Source organism: Apteryx mantelli, chromosome 27 (assembly GCF_036417845.1).
Source record: "Apteryx mantelli isolate bAptMan1 chromosome 27, bAptMan1.hap1, whole genome shotgun sequence".
Lineage (NCBI taxonomy): Eukaryota > Metazoa > Chordata > Aves > Apterygiformes > Apterygidae > Apteryx > Apteryx mantelli.
In genome coordinates, this window is record NC_090004.1 from 4,695,282 (window position 1) to 4,715,808 (window position 20,527).

General features: G+C 67.2%; 1 protein-coding gene across 1 annotated transcript; it reads right to left on the reverse strand.

Annotated features, from left to right (window-relative positions):
- Positions 1-43: 43 nt before the first annotated feature.
- LIN28A (lin-28 homolog A) lies at positions 44-12,512 on the reverse strand. The gene is made up of 4 exons (XM_067311477.1): positions 12,482-12,512; positions 11,495-11,673; positions 1,347-1,531; positions 44-257 (listed from the first exon to the last, which is right to left on the reverse strand). The coding sequence occupies exons 1-4, from the start codon at positions 12,510-12,512 to the stop codon at positions 44-46; spliced, it is 609 nt and encodes a 202-aa protein (XP_067167578.1).
- Between the last annotated feature and the right edge of the window lie 8,015 nt (positions 12,513-20,527).

Genomic DNA, 20,527 nt, shown 5'->3' on the forward strand with positions numbered 1-20,527 from the left:
CCGGTGGAAGCCGCCCCCCCCCGCCCCTCCCCGGCGCCCGCCATCATTCCCGGGTCTCGGGGAGGAGGGCCGGGCTGTGCGCCTCCTCCTCCTCGCGGAAGTAGGCGGGTTTGCCCTGCGAGCCGGGCGACTGCTGCGCCTTCGCCGGGCAGTTGGCCACCATGTGGGCGATGCTCTGGCAGAAGTGGCATTTCTTGGGCTGCGGCGGGAGCTTGCACTCCTTGGCGTGGTGGTCCAGCCCGCCGCAGTTGTAGCATCTGGGGACGGGGGCAGACGTTGGAGGAGGAAGGACCACGCGAAGCCACGCGCTGCCGCGTCCCCGCGTGGGCGGGTCCGGCCCTGCGGCCACCCGTCAAATTCCGCGTGCGTGAAGCAGCCCTGCGAGGGACGCGTCCCCTGGCCCACGCTGCCGCCCTGCAGTCACCCCTTCTCTGCCCGGCGTCCCCGCGGCGGGATGTCGCGCGCAGGGAGATCGCTCCAGCACGGCCACTTTGCTGCTGCTTGTACCCAGGAGATGGCAGCAAACCCACACGCCGACACCAGGGACGGCGGGGACGAAATCGGGGACATCAGGGGCGCAGACCCCTCCGGCTCAGCTCTGGTTTTGGACCCTGCATCCGCGGCCCCTGCATGGAGGGGATCGCCATCCGCGCAGCGCACACGGCCTCTGCGGAGCGGGAACAGCCGGGGACAGGCGGCATCTCCGGCCGGAGAATGGATGCCCCGAGCCTGGCCTCCGGCGCGGGGCAGCCCCACGCCGGGCTCATCGCACGGCTCTACCCTCGCCGCTCTCCCCGCGCAGGCGCCACGTTCCCACCAGAGCAATTTGGGGAGAGGGACTTGGCTTACGTGCATTTTAAATCCTGCTTGGGTCTAGCACGACCACAACCGTTTGCTTTCCTTTTCCTTCCTGATTCCCTCCCAGCCCCTTGGCAAACGCACTCGTGGGGAGCGCAGCTCCCCGGGCAGTTGGGACGGGGAGGAGAGGGGCGACGGGAGCGGCAGCGGAGGCCTGGCCCGAAACTCGCCCCGGGGCTGAGCGCCACCGCGGGAGACGCTGCCACGACGTCCGGCTGTTTCCCGACCCCCAACCAGGGGTTTCTCTCGGAAAGGATCCGGCGCCCTGCCGCCCCCGGCGCTCGTCCCCCAGCCTTTCCCAGCGCCAAAGCGGGCAGGACGGGGCTCCCGGCATGCAGCGCCGCTGGGGACAGACCGCGGGGACGAGCTCTGCCCCTCAGGGGATGCAAGAGAGACGCCAGCAGACAGGGATGCTAAGCGCTTCGTCCCCACCGGCTCGGAGCCCGGTAGCTCCTCCCGGCATGGCCCCGGCCCCACTCGCCCCTTACCGGTCTCCTTTCGATCTGCGTTTCTGCAGGTTCTTGCCCTTCGGTCTCCTCTCGCTGCCGATGCAGAAGACGCCGCCCGGGCCGGTCACCCGGATGGACTCCAAGCCTTTGGACGACTTCTTGAAGGTGAATTCGACAGCTTCGCCCTCCTTGAGGCTGCGGAAACCCTCCATGTGGAGCTTGCTCTGGGGGAGGCGAGCGATGGAGGGGTCAGCGCCGCGGCCGCATGGACCCTCCGGCTGGCGCGTGGGGGGCACCCAACCGCCAACGCGCCCCCGAGGCCCCCGTTGCAGATGGATGTTACCGAGGGCGCAGAGGTCCTGAGCCCCTCGCTTCTGCGCCCGACCCGAGCCGGCCGTTGCGGCCAGCGGTCCCAGGACGAGCCCCGGCCCCACGAGCATCGTCCCGTGACGTGAGGGGCATCAACATCCCCCCCGTGCCCACCCCTCGCGGGCAGCGCTCGGTGCCCAACCTCATCCTGCCCCGGCAGAACGACGGCCCCGGCCGCTTCGCTGCTCTCCGCGCGCCCTTCGCGCTTCCCCATGGAGGGGCAGGACGCAGGCCATGGAGCGACCCCCCCCCCCCCCCCCCGCACACGCGCACCGGCAAAGCCAGGAGGTTTCGCTGCAGACCGCAGCCACGCGGCGGAGGCTACAGCGCGCTGGTGGAGAGCCCGGGGCCCCGAGGGAGGCGTTTGCTCGTCCCTCCCTGCTCGGCTTCCCAGAACAATGAGGAGCTTTTCTCTGGGGCCCAAAGGCTGCGCTTTCGCGAGGCGACCTGGCAAGGCTGTGACCAAAAACGAGGGTCTCCTCTGGCCTTAGCTCGGCCAGGTCTGCAGTCCTTTCACCCGAGCAGCCTCAAAAAGCTGTTGTGCTGGAGCCCGGCGCTGCCGGCCCCCGGGTCCCAGCTAAACCCAAACGATGCATCACTTTTGCTGCAGCTCTGCTCAGCTAAAGCCCTTTAAATGCTCCCGAAATAAAGCAGCCATTTGGCCCTGGATCATCTGTGCTGGGTGCATCTCCTTTCCCTCCCGGGGTCGCCACATCGGTCAACACCCCAAAATCAAACTCTGGACTTCAGAAACACCCAGACTGCGGTTGGAGGGATTTGCCAGGGTGAAGGAGCGTGAGCAAAGAGTGACGGGGGCTTTGCTGGCAGAGGAGGAGCGGCTCCACCTTGCCGGACCCGGCGCAGGCGGCTCCGCTTCCCGGCAGAGCCCGGCGCTGGAGCGGGACCCTGCGTTTTATGAATGGAGCCTCTCGCCCATTCACGGGTTCCTGAGTCACCGTCACGTGGCGCCGCTGCCCATTCTTCCCGCGGAGCCGCGCGCTGCCCGGGGCCGGGCCTGCCGCAGCGCCGCTGCCCTCTCCCTTCCCCTGGCAGCCCCCCAGGAGCCACGCGGAAACACCCCGAATAAAAGCGGGGAGGGAGGAAATAGAGTCGTTGGTCGTTTTTTTTAACGGGCTCTTCCAGGACGTGCCTGTGTCCACGGGCAGGGGAGGGAGCGGGAAGGTGGCGCGGCTGGAGCGATGACCCTCGAGCCCCCTTTTACTGCGGCTTTTCTCCCCCTTCCTTTCCCAAGCCTCTCCCAGGGCTTTCCCCACTTCGGTCCCTGGGGCCTGGCTCTGGGTCGGACAGATCCAGCAGGCTGGGGAAGGAGAACCTCTTGCTGGGCCAAGTCACCCATCCGCCCCGTCCGTCTGCCCGCGGGGGCGGTTGAGGGTGAGCCGGGCTCCCTCGGATGGGATTGCACGGAAACCTTTGCTCTCTGACCCGCTCCCGCTCCACAAACAGCGCCGAGACTTGAGCTACGCCGTCCCTGACGAGGACGCGCCAGGGTCCGGGCGTCCACACCGAGCTCTGCCCATCCGGGCTGGTCCAGGCAGTCCCGTCACCGCGGGCGGCGCGGGCTGACGCCCGGGAGGTGCCCAGCCCCAGCGGCACGAGCGCGTTTGTCCCTGCCGGCGGCAGGAGCTTCGTGCCTGAAGCAGCCACCCGGCAAAGAGCGGGAGGCGCCGGGCACAGTGCCAGCACCCGGGAGCCAGGCACGAGCCCTGCTGAGTCCCTGCTGCGCCACCCCGCCGGCGACGAGGACCGGCAAACTCGCTGCACCCCAGGAGGGGCCGCGTGTCGGAGGCGAGCAGGAGCCGCGCTGCGCTCCCCGGCCCGGCAGGCACCTCCGGCCGATGGGGGACGAGAGCCAGCCGCCTCCCGGAGATCTTTATCGGAGGTGTTTACGGCCGCAGCCGGCCCAGCTGTGTTTACACTAGCCGGCCTGAAAACTCCCAGGTGCTGGCCCGCGCTCCGGGACAAAGCCGCGCCGCGGCGGGGGGCACGAAGGACCCCGGCTGCCACGACGGGCCGCGCCAGAGCTGCCCACGCGCCGGCCACGATGCACCACCCGGGGGCCAGCTCGTCCCCCCGGCGCATCCCGGCCCGAACCGCCGGCACCCCGTCTCGCCCCCACCCCATCGTCCCGCTTCGGCAGGGCCGGCGAGGAAGAGGAGGATGGAGGCAGAAGCTGCCGCAACACGACGGGGAAGCTATTTATTTCCCCCCCCCCCCCCCCCCGGAGCGGGCGAGGATGACAACGGCCTCCCCGGCCCCCCCTCCGCCAAAAGGCCGCAGGAAACGCCCTCTCCCCGGGGAGGGAGGGGGGCAGCGGCCCGGGCCCCCCCCCCCCCGCCGCGGCCTTTTGAAGTGAGCTGCGAGTGGCTGGTGGTCCCCGCGCATCCCCCTGCCCCCTTCCCAAAACACACACATTGCTGGCATTCCTCTGTTATCAGATAGGTAATCAAACTGCAGCCCATTGAATTAGCTGCATACCTCCTGCATCTGAAAGGAAGGGGCCCCGCGGCCCCGGCCCGCACCACACACAAAGCGGGAGCCTTCCCAGGCCCCCGCCCCCCCCCCCAAAAAAATAAAGAGAGCAAGGGGGGGGCTCGGAGCGAGAGCCCGGCGCTGCTGCGAGGGGGCGCGCAGGGGAGGCCCCCGCCAGCCACCGGGGCCCGGCAGCGAGAACAAAGGGTTGTCCCTGTCCGCTGCGCGCGCCGGGCAAATTCCAGGAGTTCCAGGCCCCCGGCGGCGGGAGGAAGGGCGGCCGGAGCGGACGGACGCGGCCTCGGCGAGCCCCGCGCCGGGCAGAGCTGGCCGCCGTCGCCTCCGCCAGCCCTGCTGCGGGGCGCTTAACCCCCGGGAGAGACCCTGTCCTGGGAACCATCCGGCTCCTGGGAACGATCAACCCCCAGGAGCGATCCTGCCCCTGGGAATGATCCTGCCTCAGCAGTGATCAGCCCCCTGGAGTCGTCCTGCGCCTGGGAACGATCCTGCCCCCAGGAGCGATCCATCCCCAGGAACAATCCTGCCCCTGGGATCCATCAACCCCCAGGAGTGATCCTGTCCCGGGAGCAATCCTGCCCCTCACCCAGCTGGACCTCTGGGGAAAGGGGTGATGCAGGAAGGAGGGGAACGGGGGCACCCCGGGACCTGCCGCTGCAGTGCCAGGGTTTCAGGCCTGGCCCCACGATGACCGTGTCCCCTGCAGCCCCAGCGGCTGGATCAGTCCCGAGGGGGATGGTTTTGGCGAGGGGGGGTGTAGCAGGACCCCAGACTCTCTTCAGGGTTGGCACTACAAAGCTTTGGCATCCTCACAATAAAACCGTGTTTTAAAGCATGGTCTAGCTCAGGGATTTCACTTGCCATCGTTAGGATCCAGAGTCAACAACGGGACGAGGAAGGGCAGCAGAGGCTGCACCATTCACTCCTGCTCCCTGCAGCCCCCGCCAGCCCTTTGCCGGGCTGTCCAGCCGCCGGTGCATCCCTGCTTCCTGCCTGCCCTGGACCCCGGCGACTCCGCGGTTATTTACCGCGGACAAAGGCCCAGCACGTGACCGGCCGGCCGCTGCCGCCGTTGCCTCCTCCCCGCGGCGCCCGCTCTGCCCACCCTCACCTGCACGTGGGCACCTCCTTCACCCGCTCCTCTTCCTCCCGGCCGGCAGCCTCCTGCCAAGCCGGGGCTCGTCCCGGTCCCCAGGGTCCCAGGGTCCCCGCGCGGGGCAGGACAGGGGCCGCCAGCGAGGGCGGAGGATCGCACGGCGGAGCCGAGCCGTCCCATCCCGTCCCGCGAGCGCCGGGCGCTGCAGGGGCTCGGCCAGCCCCGGGGTCACCGTCGTCCCCGCGGCCCCTGGCAGCGCCGCACAAGGACACATTATTCCCGGGCCGGTTAATCAAACCATCTTTGTGTGCGGCGGGGCCGGGGGGGGGGCAGAGCGGCCGCTGCACCTCCAGCCTTATCCGCGCACGGAAACGGCATCGCTCGAAGCTTCAACCTCATGGAAAACCCGCCGGGTTCGGACACGGAGTCCAGAGCGGCTGCGGGAGCGGCGGACCCGGGGAAAGGCCGGGCTGGTAGGGAGGGGGACGGCATCCCGCTGGCCGCATCCAGCCCTCGCCCATGCGCCCCGCGTGCCGGGGTCGCCCTTTCCGGCGCTCCCCTCGCTGCTGCCGGGTGATGCTGTCGTGCGCCTGCCGGGCCGCAGCATTCCCAGCCCGGCCCCCGGAGCGGGGCGATTTGGGAAGGGTGCAGCTCTGCCGCATTGCTCCCACCCACCCCATTCCCTGCGGCTGCCCCACATCGCTTTGCCGGTTTTTCCCGGCACGGGGGAGCCGCGCTGCCTGCTGTTTTGTGGCTTGTCCGCGCACAGGGCAGAGCGGGAATCAGCTCGGACTCGGCACGGGAAGAGGATCCTCTTGCACCCAAAGGGCTGGGAGCGCAGATAAACAGGGCAGTTGCCTGCAGGAACGGATCTGGGAGAGCACAGGGAATTTCACTGAGATATTCCTGCTACTTTCTAGTCTTGCCCTGTTGTATTCTGCAGCAATAGTCTCAAGGGTTTTCTCTTCCCTATCCAAATACAATCAAAATAAAGTTACTTTCCTGCCAAGATAGGGGTTTAGCTACGCTCCCTCTTAATTTTCCACAGTGAAGCAAATCAAATCAAACCCTAGACACCACCTCCGCAGACAAGCATCCATCGGGGGTCCAGCACTCGGTTCATCTGCCCTAAACCCACCGCTTCCGCTTGCTCCGTTTTATTTTTAAATGCCCCCGACGTAGCCAAAGCCTCACTCGCTCTCCATGCAGGACCCTGGCTCGGGGAGGAGGCCGGAGCACCAGGGTCCGCATGGAAGCTAATTAGGATCAGCTGCTGCATATTAATTTCATATTCCCAAATTAACTAGTCGAGTGAAGCCGGTTTGCACGTCCCGGAGCTGCTGCGCGCCTCTGCGGCGGCTCCCAGCTACGAGCCCCGGCCGAATGGGTTATTTTGGCTTCGGATGCGGTTTATTTTAAGAGGAGGCAAAAGGGAGAGAGGAAAGGCAGGAGCAGGGAGAGGGCTTGGAGCCAGCAGGTCCAGCCCAGGTCTCCGGGGCAGCCCTGGCCCTTCCCAGGCTTGCGCCAGTCCCCTCGGAGAATGGGAGAAATCCCATTCATTTGGGCCATTTTATCTCGGAGACCATTTAAGGGTGTTTTCTCTCCCCGCCGTCACCCTGGGGATGGGGGAAGGGATGTGCCTGCGGCCATCAGTTAATCTTTAGACAGAGACAGGAGCCTTTTCTTGTGCGCCTTGAGGGAGTTTCAGGGGTGGAATAAAGCCGCGCTCTCTCCCTGCTCGGTATCGGACGCCGCAGCCAGATTCCCAGGACGCGGTGCGCAGGCAACGCGGTTTTACGCCAGCAGTGATTTTAAAAACAACCGGAAAAAAAAAAAAGTTTGCTCCTGCCTCTCCTCCCCCATGCAAACGGAGATGCAAAAGCACATTTCTACCCCAAGGGACCCTTCCAGAGGGGACGCGTCTAACCCAGGGCGCTCCCAGCACCCGGACGCCCGCCCCACCGGGGGGCATGGAGCAGAGCCGGCCTGCGGGATAACCTGGCACAAGGCCCGGTCCCGAGCCCTTACGGAGGGCAAACAGAGGAAGGTCACACATGCAGGGAGGAAAATAAAAGATATTAAAGTCTCCCATGCCCACGTAGGGGTTGTTGGTCCGCTGCACCCAGCGACTCGCCCGAACGGCAGCAAGTCTCCGAAGGGGTTCCCGCATGCCCTGCTCGCCCCCTCGGCCACGGCTCGATGCAGGGAAAACCCAACCTGGGGAGGGGGCTGCGCCCGGCCAGTTCCCGCGGGAAGCACGCCAGCATGCTGGCCTCGGCTCGTGGCCCCGGAGACATCGGCTAGGAGCCAGCTGCTCCCGCGGGGAGAGACGCTCCTTCATGCCCGCTGCAGCACACTCGGGAACGGACCTGGTCCCAAATACCTGCTCCTACAAACTCCGCCGTAGGGTCACTTCTCAGCTGGATCCCTTCCCGACGGCCGCGCGAGCAAGGGCTGACGGCAAGGGCTCACCGTGCTGGCACCGCGGCCTCGGTCCCTGCTCAGCAGAGCGGGGATAAAGCCCCCGTCGCCCCCCCAGGCTCTGCTCAGGGCTCGGTGCCTGCTCCGAGCACCGCGAGACTCCCAGCCATTGCCCCAGCAAATCCAGGAATCCCCGGATAGATCCGCAGGAAGCAATGCGCCGGCTCGGCTTTTATTATTCCATTATTATTTCTATTATTAAATAGAAAGGCTTTCAGCGCGCGTCTGAGGCCGCATTCCTGCCACACTGCCCCGCAGCTGCGATGGCCAGGGCGAGGGACAGGACGCGCTGGCTCAGGCGCGAGTGAGGCAGGTCCGACCGCATCCGTCCCTTCCGCTCAACGCGCAGGACCGGGGACCGCGACACCGGGAGCGAACCCCCACAGCGAGAGCTGCGGGTGGATGCCAGCTTCACCTGGAAGCTTCCCCTTGCCGAGAGCACGCGAAGGGGTGCACGAACCAGCTAAAACTGCCTTTTTCAGGAATTTAGACCCGTCAGGTTGGAGAAACACCCGGGATGCTGAGCTGAGGTGCAGGACGGCACGTGGCTCCCCCAGGCCCAGGAGCAGCGCGGTCCCCGGGGCCGGGCAGCCCCTTCCCTGCCAGGCTCAACCAGGGCCACGGGGCCAATTTTGGGCACCAGAAGGGGCTGCAGAGCCCAGCGGTGCTCGTGGCCGGGCGGCAGCCAGAGGCTCCGCGGGAGAAGGAGCCGCCTGCCAGGCTGCACTCGCTCCTGCCGGGCAGCAATCAAAGCACGTGGGAGAAGGGGCCCAAATTCCCATCCTCTCCCTCTTTCCAGGTCTGCCTTCCCCGGCAGCGCCACGGGCACAGCCTTCACCTCTCTTCGCCGGGCGGATGGTGGCTTCCCTGGGATGCTCCTGTAACCGGACGCCTGCAGCGGAGGTGTGAACCCAGGGGCCGCATCCCCTGGGGTAAAACACCACAGTTTTGGGGTTTTCACCAGCATTAGCTGTATTTATACCGGCTCGAGACCCCCAAGCCCTTCACGGGCGCTGCTCAGGTCTCTGCACCCCCAGGACGACCTGCTCCTCCGGCCTTCATCACCTCTGCCTCCTCGCAGCCCCCAAATGAATCCATCCCCAGTGTCCAGGGGAGGCATTTTAACCCAAATGCCTCATTTGGGGCTCACAATGAGAGGGAAAGGCAGCCCCGGAGGAGCCCTGTTAGTCTCCTGTCCTGCCGAGATTTTAATCTCTTTGTGGTCAGATAAAGGGCGCGAGAGATGGAGACGCGCTCCCCGCAGAGAGGGGCCATTCAGACCTGGTTCCTGTAATAAAGTGATTTAATAGATCTAAAGAGGCCAATTCCCTTCTTTCTCCCACAATTACTTCCTGTGGGTCATCATTCACATATGTAAATGAAGAGGGGAAGGAGCGGGTTATAGGGGCTCCGTTAAACCCGAATGTCTGGTTTGGGGCACCCTGCGCGGCGTGGGGCGGGCGCCCGGGCGGCACCCTCAGCCCGGCACCCCCGCGTCTCCGTTTGGCTTTTGCCCTTCGGGGTCTGACTCGCTCCCCGGGGAGCGGAGACGGGCACCGGCCCTTCGGGAGAGCCTCGATGCCCGAGTCGGGGCGCGTGGGCAGACCTGCCCGCTCCCCCGCGAGGCTCCCGCGGCACCGGTGCCGGCGCGCTCCCTCTCCCCGGGACGCCGAGGGCAGCACGGGCTGAGCCGGCGGCGATGCTCCTGCTGACGACAGCCTGGGCTGGTTTCGCCACGGCTGGGGAACGACTTTCCACCGGCAGCAGCCTGCGGCCAGATTTGAGCGGAGGCAAAAGGCTCTGCAGCCCGTTAGGCAGCTTGGGGCTGATGCTTTCTCGCGTGAAAGTGTCCTGCCCTTCGCCGCGTGCACGGGGCAACTGCATGCACACATCACCGCTTGGACAGTGCACGCTGCCTCCCTCGCTCCTCTCCCCAAAATAACCCACATGGTCCTGGGGGCTGGCTGCATTTCCCAAACACACCAAGCCCATGTGCCATCATGTGCCACCAGCCGCCACGAGTGGGGGCTCCCCAGGTCCCGTCTGGGGAAGCTGTGCATTTGCAACCTTCCCTTGGGCACTGAGATGCACCAGGCAGAGACACCCAGCTGATTCCCTTTTCCCACAGGAATGCGAGTAAGAGCAATCGGCAAACTCGCCTGTCTGGGGGCAATAAACCCGGGGAGCCCCCTCTGGTTGGCGCTGGGTCACGCCGAGTTGCACCAATGTGCAAAGCCCCATTTGCTCCCGCGGCGAGGACCCGGTGCTGCTGCGATTGCCTGGAGGGCCAGCGGGGCTGCGCTTGCTCCCCCGGCCGATTTGGGGCCCTTGCTGGCAAATTGAGCCCTGTTTAGGGCCCGGGACAGTAGCTGCTACAACCAGCATTTCCTTGCCGTAGCTCACCGTGCTGCATCCCCAGCAAAAGGCATGCGGCGCTCCCACATTTGTTCACTTGCTAAATTAGTCCAGGCAGGACAAATCCCACACAGCTGCTCCCAACCACACCGAGGAAAACACCCGTGTTTGCTCCAGGGACAGCCGTGCCCCCCTCCGCCAGCGCGCGCGGTGCTGCCGGCCCCGACGGCTGCTGCTTTCCCGCGGCATTAGCGCGAATCCCGGCAGATCCGAGGCTCTGGGAGAGAGGAGCCAACGCGCGCAGCGCAGCCACGTTTCCGAGCGAGCCCCACGTCTTCCCCCGCGCTGCCCAGCGCTTGGCTGACGGCCCCGATTTGGGCACCGTCTTCGAGCCCGTTTCCCCAGCTCCCCCGGGCAGCGTCCTCACCGCCACCGAGGGCGGCTCGAGCAGCCGCAGCCCTGAAGCGGCGATTCCCCCTCGCGCAGGGGCAGGATCGCAGACCGGACGCACGCGGCGCTTCCCTGCTCGGAAAGCTTTGCAGCTCAAACCCGGACACCCGGCAGTCACTACTGTACGCTGTTAACACCATACATGTTATACAGGCTCTACAGGGGCACGTAGGCGACTCCACATGCCTTTGCGCCAGCCGCAGCTGGAGCAGCCACGGCTAGAAAGCGCCTCTCCATCCCGCACCAGGGAGCGGAGCAAGTTTCGGGCAGGACTTTTGTCCCCCAAGAGCGCAGCACGGGGACCAAGCGCACATCACCGCGCGAAAGACCGTTTTGCTCCTCTAATTCCCAGGCACAGTGTCCCAGGGTCCTGAGCAGAGCTAAATCCTCCCGCGAGGATGCACCACCAGCTGGGGAAAGCCCCGTCTCAGGGCTCCCAGGACCTCGCACCCGGAGGAGGGGGGATAGACGGCTCTTTCCCCTGCCCCCACGGGGTGAGCAGCGTCCCCCCTCCAGCATGTGCCGCTCGCCCTCTTCCCAAGCCCGCGGGCACCTGCTCCCCCCGGATCGGGGCCCCTCGCCCGGCTCCGAAGGGCTCCCCAGTGAACCATGATGAGAAAATGAAATCGCTGCGGGATCAGTTTACAGGGCCGGTCCCTGGAGAAGAGACCCGGGCTGCGGAGGGGCGAGCGGCTCTCCCTGCCCTCCCTCTCCCTCAGCCTGGGGGAGAGATGGGGCTGTGGGGGGGTGGGAAAGCCCCGAGCCTGGGGAGTCCCGGGCTCCCCTGGGGATGCCGGGATGGGAGGAGCGGTTGCCCCCCGCGGAGGTGGCGTGGGGGTCCCCATCCCGCCCGGCGTCCCCCGGGGGTGCCAGGGGCTGCACCCCCCTTTCCTCCCCCCAGGCAGGAGCCGTCCCCGCTGCCACGTACCTGGTGCACGAAGACATCGACGGGCGAGTCCAGCGTCGCGCCGCCCTTGGCGGTCATGGAGAGGAACCCGAAGCCCATGCGGACGTTGAACCACTTACAGATGCCGGAGCCGTGCAGCAGCTGGGGCTCGTTCTCGGCCTTGGGCGAGTCGCCGGCCGGCTCCTCGCCCGTCTTCGCACCTGGGGACAGACCCGTGAGCCGGCTGAGCCGAGGGGCCGGGGGTCCCCGCCGGCCGCCCCGTGCAGGCCCCGGGACCCCGAGCCTCCCCTTGCAGCGCGGGCTGCTCCCTGCTGCCCCGAGCCCCCAGGGAGCCGGCAGCAGGGGGGAACAAGCACCCCCCACGCGGGCCAAATCCTGCTCAGGTCCTGCAGGCTGGCGTGCAGGGAAAAGGCAACTCCCTCCGCAAACACAGGGACCGGCTCTGCCTCCATGTGCATGCGGAGATCGCTCCAGGAGCCAGAGGAAATGAAGGCAGCTCCTCCCGGCACGACCCAGGCAGTGCCGGGGTGGGAGCCCCTAAGTCTCTCTCTCCCTCCCAAAAAAGAGGCTGAACCCCCTCCCCCCCCAAAAAACCCCAAGCACAAAAAAGGAAAATCTCCCCCAAAATACCAAAGCAAAATCGCCCTGTCCCCAGCAAGCCACGCTGGGGAAAGTAGCTCTGTTCCCCCCTCCCACGTCAGCAGCCATCCGGTCGCACCGGGAGCCCCCGGTTCAAAAAGGATCCCGACCTCCAGGGACAGCCCCAAACTTCGGGGCTCATCCTGGGACAGGGAGGAAGAAAAACAAAACAAAACACAAAACTAAACTAAAAAAATCCCCAACCCAAGCCCTAGGGCTGAGGCAGGGGAGCGCGGGGCGCCGGCCTCGCCGGCAGCGCGCAGCGGGCCCGAGCGGGCCGGGGCTGCGCGGGGGCCCCGCGGCCGGGCCGCGACGTGGTTATTAATAATCGCGGAGCCGAGGCGGGCTGCGACAATAATATAACTTAACCTGCAAACTGCTGGTTGGAAACAGACCCCATCCCGACACTCGCTTGCAAATTCCGAGCTGTGGCTGTTACCGCCTCCTCCCTCCTCCTCCTCGGCCAGCTTTGAGGGTATCAGCCCAGCCAAAAAAAAAAAAAAAAAAAGAAACCAACAAAAAAACCACGGCTTAGACCCCGACAGGAGGGAGCCGGGAGAGGTTTGACTCCATCTTCACTCCAACAATAGGGGTGGGAGGGAGCGGGAGGGTTTTTTCAAAAGCTCCCAAATTCTCGGAGACAATAGCGGCCCCCGCCGCCCCCGCCCGCCTCGCAACACCCCGGCACCCACCCGCGGGGCCGGGGGGCGCGGGGCCCCCCTCCGCCATCCCGCCGCGCCGGCCCTGCGCCGCCCGCCCCGCCGCGCCGCGGGTTCGAGCCCGCCCGGGGGGCGCCCGCCCTCCCCCCCCACGTGACCCTAATTAACCCCCCCCCCCCGCGTTAATAGCGATACATTCCGGGAGGGATTTGGGGAGGGGGAGGTCTGTGGCCCCCCCCCCACTGCTCCAATCAGGGCGAGGCCACCTGTCAAGGCGAAGAAATGACCCCCCTCCCGGTGCATTAAGGCCGGGGGACCCCCCCGGGGGGACACGGAGTTTCCACCTCGTTTCTCCGCGTTTCCCCCCTGCCCCTCGCAAGCGAAGCCACCTGCGACCCGCGGCCGCTCCCCGGGGACTCCCCTCGGGAGAACCGGGACGATCCCACCCGGGCACCGGGGGACCCGCGGCCCCTCGCCCCCCGCGAAAAACACGAGCGGGCGGGAAAAACTCGCGGGAAAGCGGAGTGTGCAGCGGCCCGAGCTGCGGCCCGTCTCCCGGGAGCGGGGCCGTGCGCTGCCCCGGGCCGGGCACCCCCGGGGACCTGAGCTCCCCCGCTCCTGCACCCCCGGGGCCGTGCACCCCGCTCCTGCACCCCCAACCCTTCTCCGCCCCGGCAGCCCAGGCGGGCGCGGTGCCGCGGCCGGGACTAGGGCCGGGGGCGGCCGGTGCCCCCCGGGCCGGGCGGGGACAAAGGGCGAGTGACCAGCGCCTCCATTTCCGGTGGCCGGTGCGGAGCGGACAATGCCCCGCTCGCCATCCGGCCGGGCCCCGCGGCGGGGGCACAGCGCCGCCCGCCGCCGCCGCCGCCCCCGGCCCGGCCCGGCCCGGTCCGGCCCGGCCTGGCGCCGCGCCGCCCCTCCCCGCGGCCCGCTGCGGCCCCTGCCCCCGGGCACCCCGGCAGCGGGGGCGGGTGCGTGGGGTGCCCCCGCGGGGAGCCCACCCAGCACCACCCCCCAAATCAAGTAGGGGCGAACTGCAAAAGCCCCCCCAACACACACACACACACATATACACACCGCTCCCCGAGGACACCCGCGTCTGCGCTGCCCCCACGCGGGACTCCCACCCGCGTGGACCCCGTTCCCCCGCGAGGAGGAGGAGGGGGCGGGCTCACCCTGCTTGCCAGGCTGGGCACTCTGGGGGGCGGTGGGGCCACCCGGGAGGGGGGGGACACCCTGCTCTGCCCTCCCCCTGCCCCGGGCACCCTCCCGCGTGGGGACCCCCGCGCGCGTGGGGGCGCCGCCCGCCCCGGCCACCGCGCCGCCGGCCCTGGCCATGGTGCTGAAGCGGCGCCGCTCCCTGTCCAGGGTTCTGGGGGCTCCCGCCCTTCCTCCTCCTCCTCCTCCTCCTCGTCCTCCTCCCGCCCCGCACAGCCGTCGGAGCCAGGCCGGGCCCGCCGGGCCCCCCCGGGGCTCTGCGTCGCCCCTTCGCTTCCCCGCAGAGCTGCGAGGCTTCGCCGCGCTCCGACAAGTGGGGTTTGGGGCGAAAGAGGAGCAGCCGGATGATTTTTGGTTTTGGTTTTGTTTTTAATTCCACTGTATCGCCAGCCCTGGGAAAGCGCGGGGGGCGGGGGGAGGGGGGGACTGTGACCTCCCACAGCGGAGCTGAACCGGAGAAAGTTACTTTGGGGACAGGAGGAGCAGGAACCGCCCGTTATCAGCACTCAGCAGGGCCAATGATTCAGCGCAGCTCTCGGTTGTCCCTCGGCTTTGTGCCAACGCCACGGGGACAAACGGGGCGGGGGCCGAGCTCCGCGAACAAGTCCCCTTAGCGCCAACATCAGTCTCCAGGCCCCGCGAGGTGACGAAGACGCACCCACGGGACACGCCAACGAGCCGCCGGCTCGTCCCGCGCAGTCCGGACACCGGGGACTTTTGGTTACTACCGCGCGGTGACCCGGGGGAGACTCGCTGTCGCAGCGGCCTCTCCTGAGCCTGCCTCGGCGCGACCCCGCCGCCACGGCCGCGATCCCGCCGCCCGGTCCCGGTCCCGGCCCCGGCCCCGGCCCCGGCCGCTCCGGGAGCCGCGCTGCCTCTGGCACCCTCTCCCGGCCACGCAGCGACAAGCCAGGCTCGGCTTCATTCTCCTTTTGCTTGCTTGGGGTAGTTTGGAGGAAAGAAGGAAGAGAGGGGAGGAAAAAAAATAATTAAGGGAGACTCAGACTCTTCCGTGTCTTTTCCTTCCATCTCTCCTTTCCTGCTTCCTCCTTTTCACTCTCTCCTGCCAGACAGTTTCGGTTGTGTGACACAAGAAGCTCTCTGCATAATTCACTCCTGTATCACCCCGGAAGAGGCAAAGCAAAAAAGCCCACAAGCAATCGCAGCCCCCCGGGAGATAACGGGCGCCTCCACCATACACATGCGCCCCAGGCACGACGGTTCGTGGGGCTGTGAGCAAGGTTTTCTGAGCAGCCCCGAGAAGCGTCCCACGTGGCTCTGCACCTTCTGCCACCAGCGGAGGTGTCACCCGAGTGCCAGCAGCTGCAGGAAGCCCGGCTGAGGACAGAGCCCGTCGGGGACGGAGGGTGTCCTGGGGCAGGCAGGACATCCTGCAGCGCCGAGGGGAGGCAGGAGGCGGGCAGAGCCGTGGAGCAGCCCGGCGGCTTGCTTGGGAAGGATGTGGCAAGGAATCAGTCCTCGCTTTCTGTGAAACTAATCCTTTGGAAAATAATCCATCATTGTGCATCGACTTCCTCCCTCCAGCCACTTCCCGTCTCACAGCTGATCAATCGGAGGGCCCGGCAGCCCCAGATGACTCTTTCCTGCAATTCTGTTTAAACTCGGCAGCAAGTTTCTCAGCGACCCCCGATTTCTGCCCATTCGCCATGACCGGCTCTTTCTATAATGGTGCCGCAGCCCTGAGCGCGGCGGCTTCCACTTTATGCCGAAACCTCGCAACGCCAAGCCGCTGCGACACAGCCCGCAGCGGAGCCAGCCCAGCCCCGCGTCATATTCCTGTGTGTGGCGTGTTTGTTTTTGGGGCCTGTTGAATGGCGGATGCGAAAGGGAAGGGGAGCCCTTCCTGTTCTTTCAGAGCCCGGTGCTGTGCTCTGCTCTGCTTCAAGGGAATAGCCAGCAAAGCGGCCGCTTTCACAAATAATGGCTTCATTAGATTGAAAGAAGTGGACAGTGACCTCTCCGAAATGGACTTTCTGACCCCTGCTGACCTTTCGCCCTCGCTCTGACAGCCTGTAAATCTTCCCCCTCGCGGCAAGGCCGGGGCGAGGAAGGCGAGCGCCCCGCCGGAGTGCAGCTCGCCCGACCCCGCCGCCTCCCCGCGCCGGCCAGAGCCGAGGTGCCCCGGTGTCGTGGGCACCCGACGCGGTGCAGCGCAGGGGGCCCCGGCCCGCCGTCCCACCCCCCGGCTGCGGGAGGGATCTCCCCGCACCCAGCGGCATCAGGGCCAGGCGGTGCGGAAAACCCCTGCGCATGGCTGGTGAGCCACAGCTTTGGCCAAGATGGGGACCGACGTCCTCTTTCCCTTGCGAGCCGGATCTGGGGCTGGCTCAGGGGAGCAGGAGGGACCTGGGTGCTGGGGAATTGGGTTGTCAGTGAGCCGCGGGCCCAGAAGCCCCTCAGCGGTGGTCTCGCCCCGGAGGTCGCTGGCTCTGCACACCTGGGTAGGTACAAACCAGCCCTCCGCGCTGTCCCTCCGCCTGCCCGCGCAGGGCACGTCAGCCACGTGGAGCTCCCTGCCCTCGCAGCTCCAAGCACTGCTGCGCAGGGCGGACGTGGTCCCATCTGCAGGTGGGGAAACTGAGGCACGCTGGGGCTGCATGCAGGGAACCAGGAGCGTAACGCAAACCGGCCGACGCGTGGGGCTGCAAGAGGGGGAAGACGGGCCAATCCCTGCACTGGGCTCCCTGCTCTGGCTCAGCTCTCCGTGCTCCCCTATCCCCAAGCTGGGCATCCATCCCCCAGGCTCTGCTCCCCGGCAGCGAGCCCCACGCTTCCCAGCGCCTCCCTCCTCCCCGATCCGGGCAGGGACGCCGCTGACCTTTGGCTACGGAGCAATCAATAACGGAGGCCGCGGTGCCGCTCCTCCCCCTGCCCTTCCCCCTGCTCCCCCGGTGCCCGCTGCACCGGTCAGCGCCTCTAATGAGCCCCAGCCGTGATTGAGGAACTGTCAGGTACCCCATCCGCAGGGAAAGGGGGCCGGGGGCCGCATCGACCCGCCGGAGACACAGGTGTGTTCGCGGGGACGCCAGCGGGAACCCCCTTCCTGAAGCCGCCTGCACACACTCCCCAGCACCCTGCAGCGGCTCAGTCCCCCCCAACCTCCAAGTTTGGGGACACACGGCTCATTCCCGCCACAGACACTGGAGCATGTCCCCTCCTGCCGCAATCGGGAGTGACGTTCCCGGGGGGAATCAGCTCCTTGCGAGTGAAAGCCAAGGAGGGCAAGGAGCGGGGGTTCCCCGCCGCTATCCGCCCTCCAGTGCACTTCCCTGCTTTTCTGCCATTTCACTGCATTTTGGGTAAGTTGGGAAGATGAGAAAGGCAATCAGGGAGATGGTCCCAGCCTGGAAGGAGGGGTCGTGCCCAAATTCAGCACCTCCCCTTCGCATTCCCAGCTCCCTCCGATGAAAGCCCTCGGCCAGCAGCGGCTGATTGATCAGCTGGAGAGCCGGGATTGATCAGGATTTCGGCCCCATACATATTCCTGCAATCTGATAAAGGGAAATCGATAGCCAAAAGAGATATTCCTCCGAGGCTGGCCTCTCCAGAGGCAGAACTCGAGCAGATCAAGGCTGGCAAGCCTTCCCTCGCCGCCTAAATCCCCCCAGCCCCGCTCAAGCCCGGCTCCCCCCAACGACAAACCCAGGCAGCAGGAGAGAAAACAGCCGAGGGGCAGGCGAGGGGCCAGGCCGGCACTGGGGGGGCGGGGGGGGGGCAAGGCCGGGGAGAGGCAAAACCTCTGCTCCTGGGTCTCAGCTCCCCGCTCCGGCCAGCCAGCAAAGCCCTGGGACCTGCTGCCCCACCTTATCTCTCCCACTGGCCCCGGGGCCCGGCCTCGCTCGGGGGGTTGGTACTGGGGGGGGGTTCAGCCCTGCTCCCCCCTCGCCAGCCTGTTCCAGCCAAGGGGGTCACCGGACCTTGGCTTTCGGCAGTGCCGCAGCCCCGGGCACCCGCAGCAACGGGGCGGCGGGGCTGGCTGCCGCTCGCCTGCTCCCGGCCAGCTGCCGCGGAGCCGTGGCCTTGCAAAGCGAAGCGCTTTCCTTCAGGCACACTCACTCGCAGCCCGTCGCCTCCAAGTGCCAGCGTCCTGCGGAGACATCGCCCCGCGCCCAGTCCCTTCGCCAGCGCTGAGACCTGGAAACTCATTGCAAGCCTGGCAGGAGCTGGCTCCCGCGGGGGGCACGGCTGGCGCAGCGCCTCCAGCCCTCTCCCACCCTGGGGCGCCCCGGCTGCCCCCCATCGCCAGCAATCGCGCCTGGGGGTGCAGATGGGCACCGGGGCTGAAAATCCCCTTGAAATACCACCCCAGGGGAGCAGGGGGGCCTGGGCAGGCAGCGCCGGGGGTGTCCCGATGCCTGTGTGCCCCTGCAGAGACCCGACGCCCTCGGTGCACCACGACGAAGCCCGGCAGGGCTGTGGCGAACCGAGGTGGCGGCTGCTCTGGCCGCTTTCCCCCCCGGCGGCTGCGCGGCAGCCGGGACCCGAAGCCTTTTCTCATAAACGGCCCGGGTTATTTTAAGCCGCGGGGCCCTTCCAGGAAACCCCGAGGCGAGGGAGGGCGGGCGAGGGCCGGGGGCGTTTCCGAAAGGCGCCCGCTTGCCGCGCCGTGCCCGGCCCCGCGGCACGAGAGCTGCCAGGGCTCAGCCCCGGCCTCGCCGGCGGCCGCAGCCTGCAGGTCCCGCACTGCAGCCGAGCTTATCTCGAGCCATCCGGCGCCGGCAGGAGAGGTGCGAAGCGCTGCCGGGGGGGAGGCGCCGGTGCTGAGCCGCTGGGGCTGCGTCGGGACCGAGGTTTCTCTTTCGCCCCGCTGCTCCTCGCCGGCCTCCTGCTCCCTCCACCCCGGGCGAGCGGCAGGGCGACGGCGCGGGCGGCCTCGAGGGGCCCCGTCCCGCTCCCCCGCCTCCATCCCCGCTGCTGCGGGGCTGCCCATCGCCTGCACGTGGCAACGCACCCCGCCGCCCCATGAAGCCGTCCCCGGGTGCCCCGTGTCCCCTGCGGACACCCCGCGTCCCCCGGGGCCGGACCCGGTGCTCCCTGCCCCGCCGTGCAGCCTCGTCTCCTCTCCTGCTGGTAACGACGGGGCGACGGCGGGTGGAAAGTCGGGGAGGAGCCGAGCACGCGTTTCCCCCCCCCCCCGCTGCCCCCCCCCCTCCGCTTTCCACCCCCGCCGCCGTTTCGGGCTCGCGGTCTCGTTTTCTCTCAGCCTCCTTTTAGTTTTCCTTTCCCTTCGCCTCCTCGGAGCCGCCTTCCCCTTTGCGCCCTGCGCGGAGGGAGCCGGGATCACCCCGTGCCGCAACGCCTCTGCCGGGCCCCGCGGGGCTCCGCCGGTGCCGGGGCCGAGGGGCCGGGGCAGCCGCCAGCCCCAGCCCGGCCCCCCCGGCCACCTGGGCTCTGCCCCTGGGCTTTTTCCTAAGGGGAATAAATGCGTAAAAAGTGCTTGCTCCGCGCTTTTCTCTTCCCAGGAAGCTGGGAATGCCCTGGCGCCCGCTCGACTCTGCCGGGAAGGCGGCGCCGGGGTGGCTGGGAAAGCAGCTGGGAACTTTCCCTTTCTCCCACCAAAGGCCTCGGGCACAACAAAACTTTCCTCTTGATTTTTCGGCAGGTGTTTCATCCCGCTAGATGGGAGGAAGACCAGTGAAAAGAGACGTTTGGAGCAGTCAGGCTGAAAATCCTTTGCTCCTTCGACTCCCAGCCTGTGTTTCGCTTTGCATGTGGTTTCCAAAGCCGACCGCTTCTCCCCTGTGCTTCCCACAAAAGGCAGTGGACGAGGGTCGGATGGCTCCAACGAAAGCAGTGGAGAAAAAAAATGTTTATTTTCCAGTCTTCCTTTGCAGGCCAGCTTTGGGGATGGCTGGATAAAGTGGGGGGTCCCAGGATCTTGTTTGGATCCAACGTCTGGTTTAAATCGGTGCCGGCAATGAGCGGAAATTTTAAGCCAAGGATCCCCAGGAGCAGGCAGGAGCCCTCCGATGCGGCGCTGCTCCCGCCAGCCCTGCGAGCACCCTGCAGGCGTCGGGCCGGATCCTGCCCTCGGCCGCGCTGCCTCGAGTAGGGATGCAATGGGAGAGGGGGGCGGGAAGGGTCGCAGCCTCGCGCTGCCGTGGAAAGGCCCGTTCGGGCACCGGCGTCCCATGAAATCAAGGGCTGATGCACCACGTGCAGCCCCACTGGTCCTGGAGAGCCCAGCACCCCTCCTGCTGCCGGCCAGGAGCGTTTCGATGCCTCTGTGCAGGGCTCAGCGCCTCTGCCCCTCGCTGGCGTCGAGCCAGCGCTGAAGCCTCGAGCCACAGTTGAAGTCTCAACCTGTTATCCTGGGCCACTTTCCCCATTTCGGGGTGTTTTGGGGCTGCAGGGGATGAAGGATCGGTCCGGGCCGCCCTGGCCGGCACCAGGTTTTGCTGGCTGGGGGCTCGTGCCTGCGCCGGGGCCGAGGGGCAGCGCGGCCGGGGCACATCCCGAGCGTGCGGCCACGCGTGACTTCCTCAGCGAAGCAAAAATAGAGCCAGTTTCCTCCTTC